The 21,718-nt window shown below is 38.2% G+C and overlaps 1 protein-coding gene across 2 annotated transcripts in view; it reads left to right on the forward strand.

The window, feature by feature from the left end:
• The first annotated feature begins 3,421 nt into the window (after positions 1 to 3,421).
• The window catches only part of jag2a (jagged canonical Notch ligand 2a), a 44,480-nt gene continuing 26,183 nt past the window's right edge, over positions 3,422 to 21,718 (forward strand). For both annotated transcript variants that reach the window (XM_082154269.1, XM_082154270.1), the window contains exons 1-3: positions 3,422 to 3,660; positions 4,179 to 4,499; positions 11,954 to 12,014. In XM_082154269.1, coding sequence (XP_082010395.1) covers positions 3,598 to 3,660; positions 4,179 to 4,499; positions 11,954 to 12,014 — 445 coding nt within the window. In that variant the 5' untranslated portion in view covers positions 3,422 to 3,597. The remainder of the gene's footprint in view (positions 3,661 to 4,178; positions 4,500 to 11,953; positions 12,015 to 21,718) is intronic.

A 21,718-nucleotide genomic window follows, 5' to 3' on the forward strand; every position in this document is an offset into this window, starting at 1 on the left:
GTATTGATATACCATGATTACTTTTGTGATTTCAGAAGTTTTAAGAACTGCATGTTCTTTAATAATAACAAAAAAAAAAAACTTTAATTGAAGGGAAAAATAAATATTATTTATTTAAATAATAATAAAAAAATGTTTTAAATTAAAAATGATTTAATTGAATTATTTTAATTTAAAATACATTTATTTTAATTTAGATTAAAGTTGTATTATTTTGATATATTAATAATCATTTATTAATTTTATGTCATCCTGTGGCCCTCTTGCTGAGGTCCCCTAGTGGGCCCTGGACCCCTGCTTGCTGTAAAAGTTCCATCACTAATGCACAGTCTGTCTTAAACTCACAAACAGAGACAGGCAGAGTGATAAAAACAGTGAAAAGTCCCAGTCAAATTTGAGGACTGTTGTATATACCCCCACCCCTCAAAAACACACAATAGAGAATATTCTCATGTGTAAAGGTCAGAGTTATACACAAGGGATCCTTAGGGATTTCTCTGAGAAATACATAATCCATGCTCAACCAGCCCTGCCTATCTCCTTCTATTCAGCACTGTATATAAGCAACACAATGTCTCATTGTGTGTGCGTGTGTATGTGTGTGTGTACTCCTCCCTCTCTTACAGCACTCTAATGCAATGAATGATTGGCACAGCTGACTGAGCTGATAACAGCTCCATCCTTTACATACCCACCCACTGCTAGGCACGCACATACCCGCCTGAGGTTAACCCTCGTGGGCCGCAGACCTAAACGTTGCCTGCCATCTATTCCCAGAAGCCTGGATCAAAACCACAGCTGGGCTTCAAAAACTGGCCTATGTGGTGGGGTCACATAGCTGTCTAATTACCAGCGGTTTACAGTCTCAGGCTGGATCTTGTGAAAAAAAATAAACAACTTTCAGTTCAATGTTCAGACATTATTTAATTTTTTTTTAATTGAAGGTGTCGTCATTTTTGCACTAAACGGAATTGCGGTCTGAGCGCCCTGATAAGGCAGACATAACACTGGCTCAACTACTGAAGTTTGGGGTGGAAACTGTTTGTCTTAACAATTTGGTTTGGTGCCATTAGTCGCAGAAATAATCATCATGAAATTTGGTTAATATGCTAACAAGATGCATCAAAGTTAGTTTAGAAGTGGATTGAAATCCCATACAGATATATTTCTATGATCCTTCCATAATGATGCTTCAACTCATTTTTAAAAGGATGTTTTGACTTTCTGTCTTCTGTGGAACATAAAATGTTGAACAAACCTCTATTCATTAAAAGCAAATGGGGACCAGGGGCTGTCAAGCTCCAAAAAGGACAAACCTGGCATAAAATGCAGGTGTGCTTACAGCCTGTACACTACATTGCAGGCCATTTAATAGTTTTTGGGGTTTTTTGGGTGCCGAAATGAAATCTTCATATGATTTAAAAGAAAATGTAAAACTAAAGAGTAAACAAAAGGATCTGCAGTTGGGTTCCAGAGATCAATCAGAACAGGGCAAACTGAGGTGAGCTGTAAGATGCCTCTTCTGAAGATGACATATTCAGGTCAGCCCATTGGCATGTCGCACCCCTTCAGTGACCATAAAAGAGGTGTAGAGTGCAAACACTGAGGGAATCTGCATTAGCTGTAATAGAAGTCTGCCTTGAGGTCAGAGGTTAAGCACTCTCACACTCCATCACTGACATTTATAAACCTGAGACAGAATTTCACACCTCCCAATGACACACCTGCTCGCAAACTCTTCAGCACTTCTCTTTCTCTCTGCATCTTCAAGGGTGTCCCGTATATTTGGCCACTTAAGATATGCTTAGAAAAATAATTAGGGCCACTGCATGCATGACTGTGATTTTTGCATGTGGGGTAATCTCTTATATCAACAGACAAAGCTTTAATCTTTTATCTCATCCTGCAACCAAACAGATCAATTAACAACCCTGTATCAAAACTACAATTGTACTTTTGACCGCAGGCCAAACTTCTGACAACAAATACAACAACAACTCTTTCAATTAGTCATACCCTCAGAACCCTGTGTAAATTTCATTCCATGTGCATCCACTGGAAAACCGAACTATTCCAGTTTCCCTCCCCCTTCCCAAATCTGTACATGTTCTGTGAACTTAACAGAATGCAGGTGCTTTTCTTTCTATCAGAGCTGCAGTGTGTCACATCCTCAGAGTGCAGCGAGCATTGTTCACATCTAATTCCTCTGCATGTAGCTCTCGGGCTGACTTCCTTTCTTTATTCCTTTACTCTGGCTATGGACCGGCAGTAGAAGAACGCAGGATGGAGTCTGACGGCAAGATTAGGACTACAACGTCACCCATTTCCTAAAGAGAGAGAGCAGAGAAAGACAGAGAAAGATTAACAAATAGCAGGATGTGACACAACCATACAGTAAATTTGTGATATCATCTAGTTTAGTCTATAACTAACAGACTAAGAGCAAAAGTTCAGGTCTAGCATCACAGCTGAGGGGTGGGAAGCCTTTGACCAAAAAAAAAAAAAATCTTTTGTGCCTTTTATCAGGCACAAAAACATAATAAAGAGATATCAGAGTGAAATGCAAGTACGGAATGTTGAACAAACAAACATCAAATGTTGGTATATAGGCCTATTAGTGAACTTCACACACACACACACACACACACACACACACACACACACACACACACACACACACACACACACACACACACAACATGATTTGGCTGTTTAATGAGCCTTTCAAATTGTGATTATTACTTCAAATATCCTCACAGGATGTTTTTCAACATGTAGGCCTATCCTATTTGTGAGGGAATTAAAAAAAAACGATATCGTACAACTTACAAAAAAAAAAAGAAAAGAAAAAAAAAAGCCAGGACTACACGAGGCCAAAGGGTGACCTTTTTTCCCTTCTTTTTTATAAACCGATATAATATAATTCGCCAGTAATCGATCACTAGAGGGCGCTCTGTATCTGTTACCCAAAAACATTCAACTGCGCCTTGACATGAGTGTCAATTTGGATTGTGAAAGAGTGCAAGCAGAGAAAATGCTACAAAAATGCTAAATAAAATAAATAAATAAATACAAAATTCCTTACTGCGTCATAATCGTTGGCAAAATGTCACCATACTTTTACCAGTAATTATATAACCATTCAATTGTCAAATATTATAGAATGGAAAACGATTCCTTTTGTGAAAGATTTAAATGTATTAAATGATAACAGTACTTGTTTGAAAAATCTTTAAAATCTCATTTTTTTATTTATTTTATTCTCCAAACTAAGTCAATAATCCTGTCAGATCTATAATTTATCGGGAGGCCCCGCCCTCTGACTATGCTATTGGCTGCCGCAGACGTTCTACTACAGCTGATGACTTGCCAATGGTTTATTGAACTGTCAGTCAAGTCCGTTCAGACGTCTAGTAGTTAACTGATATAGTGAGAGCAGCGCGCTGGAGAACTGAGTGGATGTATGTGTGTGACTTTCATCTCATCTTCTGGAGGTCTTGCGGAGAAACGAATCACTTTGTATGGCTGGATTTTTGTGGCCGATGCATATATTGGTTTTCTTTTTTTTAACCATGTCGTATTAACTTCATAGGAGTCATGCATAACTATTTTGGAGCTTGTTTCTCAATAGTGTTACTAATTTTGACGTTTTGGACTGAGGTGAGTTAAATTTCCTTTAGCCTTTTTTAAGTCCACTTTTTCCTTCACTATCTGTAAAGTCCATAGATTAAACAGCCGCTTTACATTGAACTGAAACTCATTCATTTTTGTCAAATTAGATTTGGGGATTCTTGTCCTAATAGAATTATCCTTCTGTCAGTGGAATCATGTGATCCTCAAAGTTTAAAGCGTTTTTAAACAAGTCCGCGTACACTGTAATGCACCGACTTTGAAACTTTAAGCATTGCATAAATTAATAATACGGTAAAGGATTTAAGTGCATATTTCATTATTGCACGAGCCTGTTTATTGACGTTTGCTGCGAGTGCATTGGTATTTCTGCAATACCTGTAGAACCAAACAATCATTTCTTAACCACAAATGTAAGTCAACGCACTACTGTATCCGCTATATTATTTTGTGTTGCATGTGCTGTTTTGTTATTAGGAACAAGACACATTATTCTGTGCAATAATGTTTGTAATTCATATTTTAACTACTGTTTATGTTATTTTTAGGTGTGCCAGTCGTCGGGTTATTTAGAGCTCCAGTTGATCAGCGTGGAGAATGACATGGGTGAGCTCGCGAATGGAAACTGCTGTGACGGCGCGCGGAGCGCACGAGACGGTCTGTGCGACCGGGACGAATGTGACACGTACTTGAGAGTGTGTCTAAAGGAATACCAGGTGGAGGTGACCACATCTGGCTTTTGTACGTACGGCACTGGACGCTCCAGCGTGGTCGGAGGGAATACATTTCAGTTGAAAGGATTCAATGGAAACCCCAACCAGGCCAATGACCTCGGGACCGTTATCATCCCCTTTCAATTCGCTTGGCCGGTAGGTGTTTACCGATACGATCTCAACTAAACAAACAATTTTTTGGTGAACACTTTCTACATAGGCAATATGATGAATTATATTGTAATACTTTATATAGACTGTTAAAAAAATATGCTCGATTTTGTGAACTTTCTTCAGTAGCCTAATTAAAAACAAGGGTGTCAGAAAAAGGTTGACTATTTTAAAGGAGGCATATAAAGGTGAATTGAAAACACATGATGCTTGTAACATGACATTTGGTGAATATCAAATCATACGTAGCAGGCTATATTCCAGCTTATGTTAATGGTTTTTCCCTATGCAATATATTGCTTTTGTATATTATCCACCTTAAGATGGTTGGCTAAATGTGAAAATATCGCTGGTTTAAATGGTTTTTAGGTATTTAGGTAGGCTAAGCTATAAACTTTACCACATTAAGATTATATAACCAGCTGGAAGCTTGTTTATTGATGGTCCAACATGATCTACTTACCTTGCACTGGCTAACGACCAGTTTAGACCAGTTAGAAACCAGCTACCATGTTCCATGAATTTACAGCAGATGGCCAAGACGCTCAAGTGAAACATGCTTGGTCTTAACAACACCAACTGGTAGCCTGCGCATTAAACACTCATTGCAAAGCAAATGTTTGACTCGGGGGAAAGAGGAGAGCTTGGTGTCACCGTGGTCACTGGCGTTAATCGTACAGATGATGAGTAGGGCTTCTCCGGTTACGGCGCGCGTTTGGATGCGCGAGCGGCGGCTGGTGCGTGTCTATCGCGCGCTGAGCATTCAGTTACACGCGTAACTGATGGTGTCGTATTTATAGGACGTAGTGTGTTTTACTTCACGGGGCTGCAGACCATGCATGAAGACCATCTATCTATCTATCTATCTATCTATCTATCTATCTATCTATCTATCTATCTATCTATCTATCTATCTATCTATCTATCTATCTATCTATCTATCTATCTATCTATCTATCTCAGGCTGCCTTAAGTTTATTCTCTTTTTTTTCCAGCAGGGGGTCTGCAACAATTTACATTTTCAACAAAATAGTTGCTACAGTTGATTTGACTGTAGAAAGGAATCACTAATGAACCTGCCACCCTTTCAATAAAACACATCTTAGCAGCATCTTTTTCTTTTCTTAGTGAAAGAATCATAAGATATGATGAAGGGCAAGAATGCTGTTTTGGGCAAAAATGAGATGAGTGTATATTTTTTTAAAGAAAGGCACGATTTACACAAGACTGAGTTCTTGACTAGAGCTGGCATGCTCATGGAGTGATATCACAACTCAGGAGATAGAGAAGAGAAAGAGAGAGGCAGTGGGAGTTGTCTACACGATCATGTTTCAGATAGCGGCATTGTCGCTAAATAGACCAGAACAGATAGTTTGTAAGATAACGCAAGGCACATTACTGTGGGTAAAACATTTAACTCAAACCACACAGAGCTTACATCAGTGTGAGTTTATTTTATTTTATTTTTTTTACCTGGTAGGCTAAATCTGTTTTGTAAGCAGTGAAAACCACTGAATCGCTGCATTTGAGTCTTGTTTGCTTCCAGATTTCAGCCATGGTGATAACAGTTGCATTTTGGTTAGAGCTGTCAGTGTATGTTATGTACAGATGCCTTTTAAAGTGGCTTTTTAAACATACAATAATTGCCTAATTGATGATAAAATTGTGATAGAATTGTGACTATGCGTGAATATTTTGTATATGTCTGCGGTTATTTTTCTTTGAAATAATCTATCTATCTATCTATCTATCTATCTATCTATCTATCTATCTATCTATCTATCTATCTATCTATCTATCTATCTATCTATCTATTGTTGTATCTCATTCTAGCTACTATAGCATGCTCACAAGTTGTTTATTTTATTTTGTTTATTTGCTTGGTATGCTGAAGAACATCTGTGTTTTTCCAATCACCATATTACATATTTTTTCTATTCAATTTAGGTTTTTTTCAATCTATTCTGGTCACCTGCTTACGAATAGGTCTATAAGTGCTGTTTCAACATTCATTTGAGCAACTGATTTCACATTCAGCTGGTGCACATTTGAAGATTCTTCTCTACTGTAACTGTTGAAGTCTGTGAAGTCTGCAGTCTTGTGTTAACAACTCTGGTGAAGACAGCCCATAATAGGAAGGAAATCCTCCTGCTGTGATGTTTTATAGTTATTTCTGGAACTGGCAAACCACAAAAATAAACACTTGCTAATGGGAATAATCCTCCCATAATGTTCTTCTCTGCAGCTTGTCTGCCTTTAGGTCCTCATAAATTATTCAACAACGAATAAGAATGATGGCACACAATATACTGTTTGATACAGTTGCATCAACGCACTCTGCGCATCATTATTGTTATTTAGATCAACATCTGATTTGAAATCTGCCAAGACACTTGCATCTGCCATTGTCCATAGTTTCTTAGCAAATCTGGTGTGCCAAGGGGAGGGACGCAGTTTACGGAAGGTGATGTTTATGGGCCTTATAAGTCCTGCTGTGCTTGACGTCCTACAGCTGTGAGATCTTTGATTCTCTTCCAGCATACAATCTTTTGTTTTTGGATTAAAAAAATCTTGTCCCACTGAGCACACACACACATACCACTTTTTTTTTCATTTTTTTTTTTTTCATTATTTAAGCTTTTCAAAGTAAGAGCTCCCCAAGTTCATGTTCTGTTTTACGACTATGTTTTCAGTCTTCAATCTAAACCCTGAATACACAGTCAAGAAAAGAGATCTTTTTACAAACCAAACAGGAATGCACAATAACAATATATCTTTACCAAAGATAACATTAGCAGTCAGTGAATCTAGTTGTTTTGAGATATGGGGGTCAAGCCACTTAAAATACTGTGTCTTTATCATTTATGTCTCTGTTTTATATCGCATTAATGTGGACCTGCCAAGAAGCTGCATTGAAAGTTTTACTGAAAGAGAGAGGGATGCTAGTGACAAAACAAACTTGATTCTATCATTTTTTGACAGCAAAAAACGTTATGAGGGCCTGCATGACTAAATACTGGATCTCCTCTACTTTTTATTTTCAGATCTTTCCTGTCCTCCGTTCACCCCATCCTGCTTTCTTTAAATCTTGGATGAGTGTTGGGTCTCTTGTTTCACGACTGTTTCTTTCTCCTATTTTCTGAGTGCTCTGTAGTTGGCTGAGTGTTAGAGCAGGTGTTTGATGCAAACCTGCATTGGGTTCTTCTTCTTGACTCTGATGTCGTCTGCTGGTTACAGGACTGATAACAGTTGATATTTGACTATCAGACTTATTAATGCAAACATGTTCCTTTCTGGGTTTTGCAATTATGTAAAAAAGTATAGTAATGACAACTTACAGTAGTAAGGTGAATAAATTGTATACTGTATCCACTGCAAGTATTGTACTGAATATTGAATAGTAGGCCTGTCGAATGTCTGTATATTCACCACTTGCATAATGTGAAAATACAGTGACCCAACTGCAAAAGCCAAAAAGGTTACAGTAAAAAGCTCTAAATGAAAAGCATGTTCCAGTAAAGTACACTCAGAAGAGTTGTGCAACTGCAGAATCAAGGTCAGTGAGAGAGATTTTATTCTGCTTCAGCATCATGTCTTCATGTTGGTCCGGCCGGAGGAGTTTCTCCACTTCTCAGACAATGTGATCTCTGCAGGCAAAGGGAAAAACCCTAGCAGATCCAGCCTTGAAAACATTCCCCACACCTTGCTCTTCCTCGTCCTCATCCTCTTCCTGCGTGTTCACCTCCTCTTACTCATCCTCTTCCTTCTCTCCCTCTTGTATTGTTTCCATCCATTGTGGGTATCAACATTCAGTGCAACATTTTTAGTAAATTTTGGGACTCTGAACTGACTTGTATTACGTACAGTTGGGTTGGTCACATCATTAGAAATAAGTGTGAATAATTTTGAGTCGTTATGTGTAAACGATGTCAACTGTGTTGCAGTTGTGTTTCACTTTCGCCTACCTGGGCTGTAACATAATAGTCAGTTCAGAGTCCCAAAATTTTAGCATTTTGAAACCTAAGTGCATCACAGTACAAAATGTGTTTTCGTGAGTGAGAATGTGTGTTTAGAGTTTTAAAAAAGAGTGCATGAGATTTGCAAACAGTGTTTTAACTACCTGAACTTGTTTAATGTTTTACAGAAAGAGTGATTTATTCGACAAATTGGTTTAGACTATTGAGAATTTGGTTCAGAGAATGGGGTTTAGTGTTTGAGCAATTCAGAAGAAAAACTGTAAGTTTATATCAGGGCTCGATAATATTTTTTTATAATAAGATAGTGATGATATCGTGTAGTTTTGCAAACTGCGGTTGACAGTGCAGATTTTAGTTTTTCAGTAATAAATCTTTTTTTAAATGACCTTTTAGAAGGTAAGATCACACCATAGTAAAATCAAAATACACAGCTTAACTTGGCTTATTGCTAAAAAATAACCACCACCTCTTTCATTGAAAATTGCACACAATGGAATTGCATTGTTAATTCTGTGCCATGGAAACCCAAGCACATTGGGTATGAAGTGAATTTAGAACACAGGTGTGTTACCAACCTGCACATATCACATTCAGCTTTTAGGTGGAACAGTTCCTGTATGTGTGTGTGTGTGTGTGTGTATGTGTGTTATTGTGCATTGATTTGCATTTGACCTGAATCCTAGAACGATGTGTTCACACCTGGTGCGAGTGTTTCCCACGCAATGAATGTTAATGATGAAAGGCACATTCAGGCTGGACTCTTGCAATATACAGTACAGTACGTCCCCCTCACTGTCCTCTGATGTGTAAAAACTGTGGCACTGCCTGCTCAGTGTCACTTAGGAAGTGTAATTTATTCATTGCCTGTGTGTGCGTGTGTTCCTGTGTATCTGCTGGCATGTGTATATGCATGTGGGTGTCTTATTTCCCTCTAACTAAGGAAAGATAAAATCTTCCCCTCTCCTGCTCCTCCCTAGACTGGTGGTTGGTGTCTGATGGCTGTCTATGGAGATTAGTAACTGTGTTACGCCACTGACCAGGTGCTTACATTAATATGCTCATACTGCAAACTAATGCTACACAAAACCTTTCCCTTTCTTTAGTGTGCTGACACTGATTCCTCAACATTCTTACACATTTAATGGGGTTTGGATCTTATTCTGGATATTATAAAGCAGTACGCAACTCCCAGGGGGTCTGCGGCAGGACTACAGGGGGTCCGCCAATTATTGTTTCATGTCAAACAAAATGTTTGTGAATTTTTTTTTACTACGCATTAAACAAAAATACATTATTATGTTAACTTCAACCAAAGATAAGTAAAAAATTACAAAAAAAAAAAAAAAAAAATTTGTTTTCACTGTCCTTCCCAGTTCCCACATTTATCATTATTTAAAGCGTAGCCCTGTACCTTTCACTCATTTCTCGAAAACATTGAAATTATGTCACAGTTATTGTCTTACTGGCTACTTACATTTTTCAGAACCCAACAAAAGACAAGAGTGATGGCATTTCTGGAGCAATATTACTGCCACACTCTTAAGTTTATACAGGACTTGATCATATTTTTATATTAAGATGATGATGGTGTTTTGTAGATGACCAGTAGTTGCCCATTTACAGTGTTAAATCTTTTCTTAATGAACATCCTTCAATCTCTACCACCATTATAGTTTTGCATACTTTAGTATCTGTTGTAGCCTGTCTACAGTATATACAAGTAAAAATGTACATATATAAATGTCATTGAAATGCCAAAAAGAACAAAGGCTAAGATTTGTGAATTTTGCTTAGAGGTTTATTGAAAGGTTTGAAGCCATGCCTGCATCAGGAGTCTTTCCTTCTTACCATTTACTGCATGCACCTACAAGTTTGAGTGGTTTGGCTTCAATGATGTTAGCGTGCTGATTCATGCTTCCAGAGAATAGATGCATGAGTGTCAGCACACAAAATCCATGGGCATGTTTCTCATGCCGTGCTGCTGCAGTAAACCTGATCTCTTTGAAACATAAAAAACTGTTTCCTTGCATTTTCTGTCTCAAAGTATTGGAAATCTGTGATTTTAAACCAATTGCAAGACATTTGTACAGACTTAACCCCTTAACTGTCACCTCCCTTTTTGAGAATAGACGTGAAAATGCACTATCGAAACTTAAATGGTTGTAAACCAAGAATGCTTTGGAACATAGGTCTAAGTTTGATCTTGTTTTAAAGAAGTCACTCAGCAGATTATTGGCGAAGTGAAAGCAAGATTAGAAAAGGTTTTGATTATAAAGTAGTTCAAATTAATTTTGTAATATGAAACCTGACACCACCCACTAGGGGAGGAGCCTGCTAAAAGAATTTAAAGTACCATTTCCACGGTAAATCAATGTCCAATTTCAAAATGGTTTTCACAGGATGAATTTAGAGTTCGTAAACTTTCGAATTATACCTAATGTATGATGATTACTAAAATATGTGATACGAAAAAAAGGCAATAAACAAAAAGAGCGCCAACCGTCACGCTTAGCGGGATGGTGACAGTTAAGGGGTTCTAGTACAGAAACTTATTACACGTATGCTATTCTGTCTTATGTCTGTGCCAGAGATTTCTTTCCAATGTTTCAGACATTTCCTGAAATCTCCATCCAGGACAGTGTTTGTAATCCCAAAAGCACTCAGGTTCTGTCAGATTAAAGGAAAGAAACGCTACTACCCCTTATTTGAGAAAGAACATGACCTCTCCCTCACCTCACAGTAAAATACTGCTGGTTCAGGAACCTTTTGAAGTCATGTTGTTAATCGACTTGACTTAGCAAAACATTTTCCCACGCAATGAATGAACTAAAGAACATTGTTGAAGCATGTGCAGTGTAGAAAAAACATGCATGCATAAACATCACACAATCATTTATGAATTTGTTGACTGCGGCAGTGACCTGATGCACACTCATACAAAAGTCCTTACATCTTCTCATCGTTCATCTGGTTTATAACCGGGCTAATCAGTCACCAGACTGTGGGAACCAGGTTATTCACATTGCTATTATGACTTGCATCCTGTTAAAAAGGTACACACACATATTCACATGCTATCTCTATGAGGACATAAAATAAATTGCTATTGTTTTATAATGGCTACAAACTAACCATATCCCTAGAGTAATAGAAAAAAAAAATCCCTAGATATTTGAATATTTTATTTCTTTTTTTTCTTCTTTGAGGATGTCTTTGGATTCCCTTCTATGTTTTGTGAGGTTAATGTGAATACATAAACATTGAACTCTTGGATGGTTGTGTAATCAGTCTTTCTTTTACTTTTTTTCTGTGCTTCTTGTGCCATAGTTTTTTATTTGTTTGTTTTTTGGACTGCGTATTATTTCATTGATATTTTCTGTTTGTCTTTTGCATAGACTTTGACTGTGGAGACCTATATGTCTGTGTATATTAGCTAACCAGCTCTTTCTCTCTATCTCCTAGCTAGCGTACACTTTGATCGTGGAGGCTTGGGACTGGGACAACCAAACGATCACTGACAGCAGTGAGTAATGATTTCCCAACACCTTGACACACACCACCTTGCATTACTGAGTACACAATCTTTAAGTCATCAGGACCTGCAGTCCCTCTCTTGAGCATGTTTACATCCACAAATGACACAGAAAGTCAGATTTGTGCAGAATTAGCTTGGGTTTTGCAGTATGTTGTGCTTTATGTGACTATTAAATTATCTGTAAGTCTTTCTCAGACAGATTCATAGGCAGAGGGTGAACCAACTCCAGGTTAAGACTAACGGTACTGATCCACTTTTGCGACACGACTGTCGCGTGGTGTCGCGACGCCTCCCCACATTTGTACGTTGATGGGCGTTCACCTCTATGGGCGTGGTTTTGACAGAGCGGGAAATGTTACGTATCAGAACAGAGGACCTGCGAGAGACTTCCCCCCCCGTCTCCATATGCTCTACTTCTATTGGATAGTCACGTCGCGTTCAACGGAATTCATTTGCATAAAGATGGGCATCGGCCAGCTTTTTGACGCGCAGCATTTTTCCAAATGAAGCGCCGCCTTCCCGGAATGCTTTGCGGGCGCGTCAAAGTCGCTTGACGTCACCCATAGGAATATAGAGGAGTGCGGCGCGACAGAAGTGTCGCACGGACAAGTGGATCAACGCCGTAAGGAGATGTGCTTCCCCTTTAAAACATGAAATGGTTTCAAGTTACTTCACAAGTTCACACTTACAAATAAGTCGGATAGATTAAATTGGTAAACGTATTTGGCGTGCTGTCCGGGGAGAGGGCTCTGATCTTGGTAATTGGCCCGAACACAGAGTATTCCCCTCATTATAAATAAAATCATTCCAAAACCATGGCAACGGACGTTGGTTGGTTTATGTACTATATCCCAGCCACTGCACTAGCCATTATTATTAATCGAAGGACATGTATGTGTGTTTTCCAAGCATTAATGGTAAGGAACGACCCTTATTATACTTGTGAGCGGCACATATGAGGTGTTTCTGGGTGTTTCTCCTTCATATCTGCTTCGAGGTCTCTATTGTGGCATTTATTTGAGGTTTAGAATCCATTATTCCTGTAATTCTTTTGTCTTATATGAATTTAATAAAGAACTCTGTCTCGTATTCTGTCCAAACATACCACGTCATCTACGTCAGGTGACCTGTAAATGCGCCAAAACTGTTTCCATTGCAGTTTTGCGAAATATTTCTTTTTCGAATTGCCTGAAAAACCACCTCTTGCGAGCGTAAACAACTTTTTTGCGATAAATGTGAGTTTTTGCGAAATTGACGTGTTTCCATTGGGCGTATTTTCAATTCGCAATTTCGCAAATTTGAAGGGTAATGGAAATGCAGCTAATGAAGCTGACTGCACAATGAGTCTCTTATTTACAAAATGTCTACACTTTGTTATAATAAGAAGATTTTGTGAGTTTGCAGAACTCAGCTCTGAACAAAAACTGGTGGACTGAGTGGATTCTAACTTAAACGCCTCTGATTGGCCATTGCATTCAAGAAATCAACAGATATGTTTGTGATTGGTTACATTGCTTAACTTTGCAAAAACACATTGTAAATAGAAATCTTTGACACTCTCCAGAGCGCAAACACTGGATCGCTTGCCAAGTCTGTTGGCACATATGAAATGGCATATCAGTGCCATTTTGATCAACATGACATAAGCAATTGATAATTAATGTAGGAAACAGCAGACAGTTGTACATAATAAATTACACGAGTGTACCGTTTGCAATTTGTTCAAAAGAATGAGAAATTGCTTTTACGATGTGCACAATTGACTAGATGATGTAGAGGTTGAACAAGTAGTTTTGAGAATTTCAAATGTAATCTGAGAAAAGCACCAAAGCGACTGAGAAAAACTGTGATAATAAAGCAGGTGGACAGGGTGGTCGATCAGAGTATTAAGTCAGAGCTGGATTCCTGTGGTCTGATGTGTCTTTGAACCATTAAGGGGTACCCGCAGGCTCATGAAGAATGTGCATGCACAGAACTCAGCAGAAAATTACACAGGTTTCTGCAGAATCCGAACGCCTATCATTCACTAAATTCCAAATATACCCTCTCTCCGAGCCAAGGCATGTGATAAACGGATCCGTGTGAACATGGATCGTTTTGTCAACTTTGTCGCCTGAACTCGAAAAATGCAAAGGTAAAACTTTTCTGGTTTTAGTACATCGTTGTCGTGTAAACATGCCCTAAAACTGAAGGCCATATATAGGCCCTACACAAGGAAAAAAACGAGGTAAAACGAGGTAATTGATTAAACACAGGTGTGACACATGAGAGTAAATCAAATGATATGACAGATTAACAGAAACCAAGAAAACTTTGAATATCAGCAGATCCCATCTGGGCCTTGTTAACTCTGCATTTATTATTGTAGGAGAGACTAATTTACTGGATTTTTTTATTTATCAGAAAGCACTGCAGTCAACTGTCATGATATGGGAACCCAGTGCACAGGACATGTTAACACATGGGGCCCTATTTTAACGATCTGAAACGCAAGTGTCAAGCACAAAGCGCAAGTAACTTTGTGGGCGGGTCTCGGCGCTGTTGCTATTTTCCCGGCGGGATAAATGCCTCTTGCACCCGGCGCAAATCTAAAATGGGTTGGTCTGAAGTAGCTTCATTATTCATAGGTGTGGTTTGGGCATAACGTGAAATAAACCAATCAGAGCGTCATCTCACATTCCCTTTAAGAGCAGGCGCGCTTGTTCTAAAGCGGATTCCTATTATAACGGCGGATTTGCCAGGCGCGCGCCGGCAGCGGTTCACAGCCGAGGAGACCGACGTTCTCGTCAGGGACGTTGGGGATGGAGAAACCCACCCAAATTAACTTCGGTTAAACAGGCGTATGATAATTTGGGTAAATGTGTAAGTTAGATGTATGCTTTTATAATAAATTGTCTATCTATCTATCTATCTATCTATCTATCTATCTATCTATCTATCTATCTATCTATCTATCTATCTATCTATCTATCTATCTATCTATCTATCTATCTATCTATCTATCTATCTATCTATCTATCTATCGTAATAATGTATGATTTGCAAAAATGAAAACTGCTGCTTCTGTGTAGATGAGAGAATCAAAGTGCGCGTTGTGCACACGCTACATTGATTATGGCCAAGCATGCGCCCTTAAAATAGCATATGAATAACATGCGCAACGCGCCACTGACTTTAAAATATTTTTTCCTGGTTAGTGGCGCAATTGTTTTCTAAACCTGCAAAATAGCATGAGGGAACGTTTGCGCCGGAACACGCCTCCTCTTTGCGCTGAACCGCCCCCGGGAGCGCAAGTGTATTTCTTAGTTAACCGACGTGCTTCTGTGGAGGGAAAAGTCCACTTTGCGCGGGTGCAAAATAGGAATGATACATGCGTCGGTGTTGCGCTGGGTGCAAGATAGGGCCCATGGTGTGAATGTTGATCTGTGTGTGTGTGTGTGTGTGTGTGTGTGTGTGTGTGTTGTCATACACAGATGTGTCCTGTTTTCCTCTTCTCCTCCTGTGGTTCTCCTTTGCTCCATAATAGAGGATGACTCTGACAGGAAGTACCATTAACGAAGGAATTCATGTTCTCTGTGTTGGATGATCATTTACAAGCAATGTATTATATAAACCCTAACACGCTGAATACTCTCAGAAAAAAATTCAGTTAATTAATTACCTTGAAGAAATTAAGATATACTACCTTTCAAATGTTTGGGGTCAGTATGATTTTTTTTAAAGGAATCAATGCTTTTGTTCATGCATCAAATTAATCAGAAGTGATATTAAAGACAATAATGTTATAAAAGACTTCAAATAAATGTTGTTTCCCTTGAACTTTCTATTCTTTAATATGTATCATCATGGTCCACAAAAATATTAAGCAGAACAACTGTTTTCAACATTGATAATAATAATAATAATGTTTTTTCAGCGTATTACAATGATCTCTGAAAGACCATTCAGCTTCGTCATCACAGGAATAAATATATTAAAATATTAATATGGAAATTGTAATAATAGTTCACAACATTACGGTTTTTAATGAATTTTTTATCAAATAAATGCAGCCTTGGTGAGACTTTTTTCAAAAACATTTAAAATAAAAACTCTTACTGAACCCAAACTTTTGATTGGTAGTGTATTTTATAAAAACATAATCAATAAGCTGTTCACCTAATATGGTCTTCACAATGAGAAGTGAAGTAAACGATAACTAGCATTAAAGTTAGCGAGCTGTAGTATAACTCTGATTTGCAATTAAAAAGTTTAACTGAATTGGTTGAAACATCAAAAGCTAAGCATTACTGAGATGGAATGGAGATTTGCGTATTTTGGATGGGAAAAGTTTAAAAGTTAAAGTTTTAAAGTTTTAAAGTAAAAAAAAAAACTGTTATTTGATGTGTTTTGGGGAAAAACAAGTAAGGTGGACATCAGTTAGTGCTAAATGTCATTGTAAAGTGAGGATTATAGATAGGTTAATCTGGAGGTTACCGCCCGGTAGTGATGACTGGAGACTGTGGTTTGGTCAGAAACAAGTTATTACAAAACTGAACTGCTCTATAATAAGCAAATCCTGATCCATTATATCTAATAATGTCTTATTGGATAACCTATAATTATTTTAGTAAGAACAAAGTCTATTCAACTGCAAAGTAGAAGAAAAAGAGAATAAACGTATAAGCACATGTCTCCTTCAGTCTTCAAGCACAGAGTATCGTTTTAAACCTTTCTAGACACTTAACAGCAGATTTGAGTATTTGTAGATGTTAGTTTATGTTTATTTGTGTATGAATATCTTGTGTGGCTGTTTGTTGCTAGTGTGCTAGTGCCCTTAATGGGGAAGGGAGGTCGTTTTAGCATGCAAATGGAAACTGTTTATATTCTACGTGTCATGTTTAAAGGCCCTGGAAAGAGTTCGGGCCTAAACAAAGAGTATGAGGTCATCGCCTCGTTAAGACGTTAATTTCTGTTACTGTTACTGCTGCTCGTTATTTTCCACACATATCTGAGCAGCTGCAATGCTACTATTCTTCACACGCACGACACACACGTACAAACAAATACACCACCGATAATTAATCATAAAGCAAAGGGCTACTGACTGGCATGATTATTCACTCTCACAAATACACACAACACTAACAAGGCACTGATATGTTCACATACACAATTTTGTCAGACAAATGTCTTCTGACTCACTGAAACTTAGCGCAGGGCTTTGCTTGGCATTTATTTCAAACAGACTAGATCTCACACAGCCTGACCATGAGCAAGATCTAGTCTGCTTTTTTTTTTGGATGATCATCCAGATGACAAGATGTTGATGTTGAGACATCAACCGGTAAAGAGGCAGTGAGAGTTTGTGAATGTTCCTGATGCATTACGAGTGGAGCGAATTACTGATGAGTAATTCAGATGAGTGAAAAATAACTTAAGTGTTAAAGGAGACATATTATGCACCTTTTTACAAGACGTAACATATGTCTCAGTTGTCCCCAGAATGTGTCTGTGAAGTTTCAGCTCAAAATACCCCTCAGATCATTTATTATACCATGTTGTAAATGGCCACTTTTGAGTGGAAGGAAAAACATACTGTTTTCGTGCATGTACTGTATCTTTAAATGCAAATGAGCTACTGAGTATTAAACTAAGTTCTCTTTCATGGGTTATTGCACTTAAACTGTCAAATATACAAGGTTGTCAAAAACATACAAAGTTCACATAAACACAGTTATGTCTGTGAACGTAAACATCAAGTAAAGAAATCGCCTGTGTATATTATGTCTGTGTATTTAAGAGAAAGCAGCGTAATATACAGTAATTGCTGCTAAATATGCTGTTAATATGAATCAAACAACAATAGAAAAACAGAATCTCACTCACTGCTCTTGATTGAATAACTTTAGTAACTTTAATAAGAATACATTTCTTACTTGAATGCTGCTGTTAAATGCTCTGACGAGGAGATAAACATGGCGGACTGTGTACAGCTCACTCAGAGCAGGGTCTATGCTACTAGGGCAGAGTCCATCAGCCGTGGGCGTGGCCTAAGAATTTGTGATGTCAAATTGCATAGAAACTGCAAACGGCTTGTTCTGAGACACTGTTTATGATTAATGGAGATTTAAAAAGAGGAGTAGGTGGATTTTTACCATTATAGGGTGGTTGTGTATGTACACACTGCTGACACACATTTATGTTCAAACACCATGTAAAAGTGAATTTTGCATATTAGGGCCCCTTTAAATGTGGTTGTAATTCCTTGAAGGCATTTGTTTTACTACCATTTTTTCTATGCATAGACATTTTAATTAATAATTTTTAACATTAAATGAATACTACTTAATCTTTAACATTATTATTTGATTATTGATTGTTACTTATTATTGTAATTAGATTTTTAATTTTTTTTTATAATTAATTGTATTAATTATTTCATTATATTTAATTATAAATTATATTTAGTGTTATTTTTTGTAAAACATTTTTTGACACAATTTACTCTTAATTGCTGTCCTGCGGCAAAACATGGAGACAGGTGCGTTTTAGACCAAACATATAATGGTGATTGAGTGCGACCTGAAAGCATCAGTGATTGGTGAGATGTTTTGCTAAATAAAATAAGAAGAATATAACTTGATTATATCTGTTCCATCTGTATCATCTCAGTGAGCTTTTATAAGGTTTTACACATGCACAGTAAGGTGAATTTAGCGCTTTCCGACGTCTCATGAAACTATGAAACTTTTGGAAAATGCTTAAAAAGTTGGTTGCAGATATGGTAATAGGCGTTTCATTTCGGGGACACACTGTAAGCAGTAGACCAATCAAAACAGACTGGGCCATCTGACCAATCAGAGCTGAGTAGGCTCTCAGAAAGGAGGGGTTTAGAGAGACTGAATCTTTAAACGAACCGTTTAAAGGGAAATTTAAACGTAAAATCCTTTCCTTGAGAAATTAGGTGATATACAATGTATATTATGAGGAAAATAATGTGTTTTTTGACATGTAAATCTATTGTAGGAGACGAAACTAGGAACAAAATAGGGGCACTTTAAGTACAAAACAGGCCTTACAAAATTGCATGCTAATGTTGTTGTTGTTTTGGATAAAATAATGATAAAGCATTTAAAAATATGTATATAAAGCATCTGGTTTCTATTTATATCTGTGAATGTTTTTGTTTCCTGGACACCACACATACAGTAGGCTATATATCTGCTCTCAGCAAGAGATCAGTTCGTCATCATTGTGTCATACCTGCCTCACAGTTTAATTTCTTTTACAGGTGTTTTTTCTAAGTCTAGTTAGTTCAAAGGTGTAAATCGGGCCTTGAAGTAATACAGAAGTCTGGCTTTAAATGCAAGAAGCCGGTTTTGCTGTTTGCAGAGCATCAGGTAGCGGAGGCCCTTTGGAGGAGAGGGTCCTGTGGGGCTGTTTACCTTTCAGGAAGTCCGTCTCTCCAGCTCTGCGTTTGGACTCTAAACAACTCTTTCTGGCCAGCAGGTCAACTGCATTGTTCATGTATCGTCAAGGGGCAGAGAAAGGGGCGTTATTGTGTTTCACTTGTACTGTAGTGCTTGCTGGTAGATCGCTAGATGGTAATAAAGTGGATAAGTGAAAAAATGCAAAAAGGAAGTGGAAGTTAAGAAAGGTGGGGTACATTATAATGGAGGAAAACTTAGAAATGTGTGAGAGAGAGAGTTGTGTAGTTATAAGGGAAATTATTTGGCCTTGTCCGATTCTTTGGTCTATTGTTTGTGATCTGTTATCGCCGTGGCAATAGGGGCCAAATCGCACCCATTGTGCTGGATGCAGTGAAACAGAGCAAACTGGAGACAGACTGATGGAGAGATGTAAATAGGACAGAAAGAAAATAATAGGGAAGAAAAGAAACTAAGAAAAGACGCTTTGTTTCTAAGCCTAACAGCAGCCCTCATCTGCATTTCCTGAGGTTTTTCTTTATCTAAAGCTGTTGTTTTGAGTTCAAGAGAGCCTCTCAGATCAAGGCTGAAGTTCTTGTGTTAATTGAGCTCATGGGATAAACTCGACTGATTACTTCGAGAGCTGTTCACCTGCTTACCTGTTTGATAGTTAGGGCTCTTATCCATGTGTGTGACTGTGTTCTTGAGCTGGCTTATCTTTAGGGTCTCTCTCTCTCTCACACACACACACACACACACACACACACACACACACACACACACACACACACACACACACACACACACACACACACACACACACACACACACACACACACACACACACACACACACACACACACACACACACACACACACACACACACACACACACACACACACACACACACACTACTGTGACTCTACCCAGTAACAGTCTCTAAGTGTCTCCTTCAGCTTATAGAGAGGGAGTGATTGGTGTGTATTTTTATAACTAATTGCTGTAGATGAATTAGGAGATGAGTACTATTTTTTTTTTAGGTTTATAAGTGGGGGGAGAGTGAGAGGGGGAAGAGAGTACAGCAAAAAGGGGGGATGGCACATTTGATATGAAAGAGCTTGACAAATTCCTTTTTTTAGTCAGAAAGTAGGAAAGTATGTCATAGCTTTTGTTCCACTTCTGGAATCGTGTGTCCATTTAAGGAAGAGAGCAAGTGGACTGAGATGGGGCGAGTGGGGTGATTTCGGCTGTGGGGAAGGATTCGTGAGGGAATGTGCACAAGGACGATTTATAGAGCACCTTGGCTAGCGGTCGAACATAACGACCTGTCAGAAATAACACTGCTATCTCTGATACATCCTCAATTTACTCTGGCTTTTTCAAATATTTTCTGCATTCCTGTGGGAGTTATATTCAAATTATATATATATATATGTGTGTGTGTGTGTGTGTGTGTGTGTGTGTGTGTGTGTGTGTGTGTGTGTGTGTTTGTTATTAATGATTTATCTGTGCACATCATGATTTATTTTACATTAAACACAACATTATAATGTACAGTTTAAAAAGATTTCATTCTGGGATTTATATCTCAAATATGAATATATATCTCAAAATGAAAATCTGTCTTTTCGAACTGTACATTATAATGTTGTGATGCCTAAATTCACTTTTACAGTTTAAAAAGAAAAAAAATAGTATGGATAGTATCATACCACCCATTGGTAATATACAAATGAGTCTCTGATTCAGCCATATCCCTATCCCTATCCCTATCCCTGTCGTGTCCCTAGACGATGATATTGCTAATTTAATCAGGTGTGAATTTCTTGTATGGAATGGAAAGTGCTGCAATGTGAGAATCTCAAGCCAACACCCACCTTCATGAACAGCATAGATTAGATTTGAATCATTGTTGAAGTTGTGTTCTCTCGCTCTTTAAGACGCTGTTTGTGTTTTTCCCACACACCCAGTCACCCACACACACTTTTCCTCTCCCCTACATTGTGACTGTAGTTGTTCGCAAGGTCACCATGTTTCTCTTCTCATCTCAAGAGCAAGTTTGGGTGTGTTTGTGTTTTCTTGGAGGGGGGGTCTTCCTGGTCTGTTCCTGATTGTATTATTTCCTCACTGGCTCCCAAGCAGTCTGAGACAAGTGTGTGTTCCACTGAAGCAGGAAGACCGACCGTGCTTCATAATTAACTCACACACACACACACACACACACACACACACACACACACACACACACACACACACACACACACACACACACACACACACAC

Source organism: Leuciscus leuciscus (assembly GCF_965113295.1).
Source record: "Leuciscus leuciscus genome assembly, chromosome: 22".
NCBI lineage: Eukaryota > Metazoa > Chordata > Actinopteri > Cypriniformes > Leuciscidae > Leuciscus > Leuciscus leuciscus.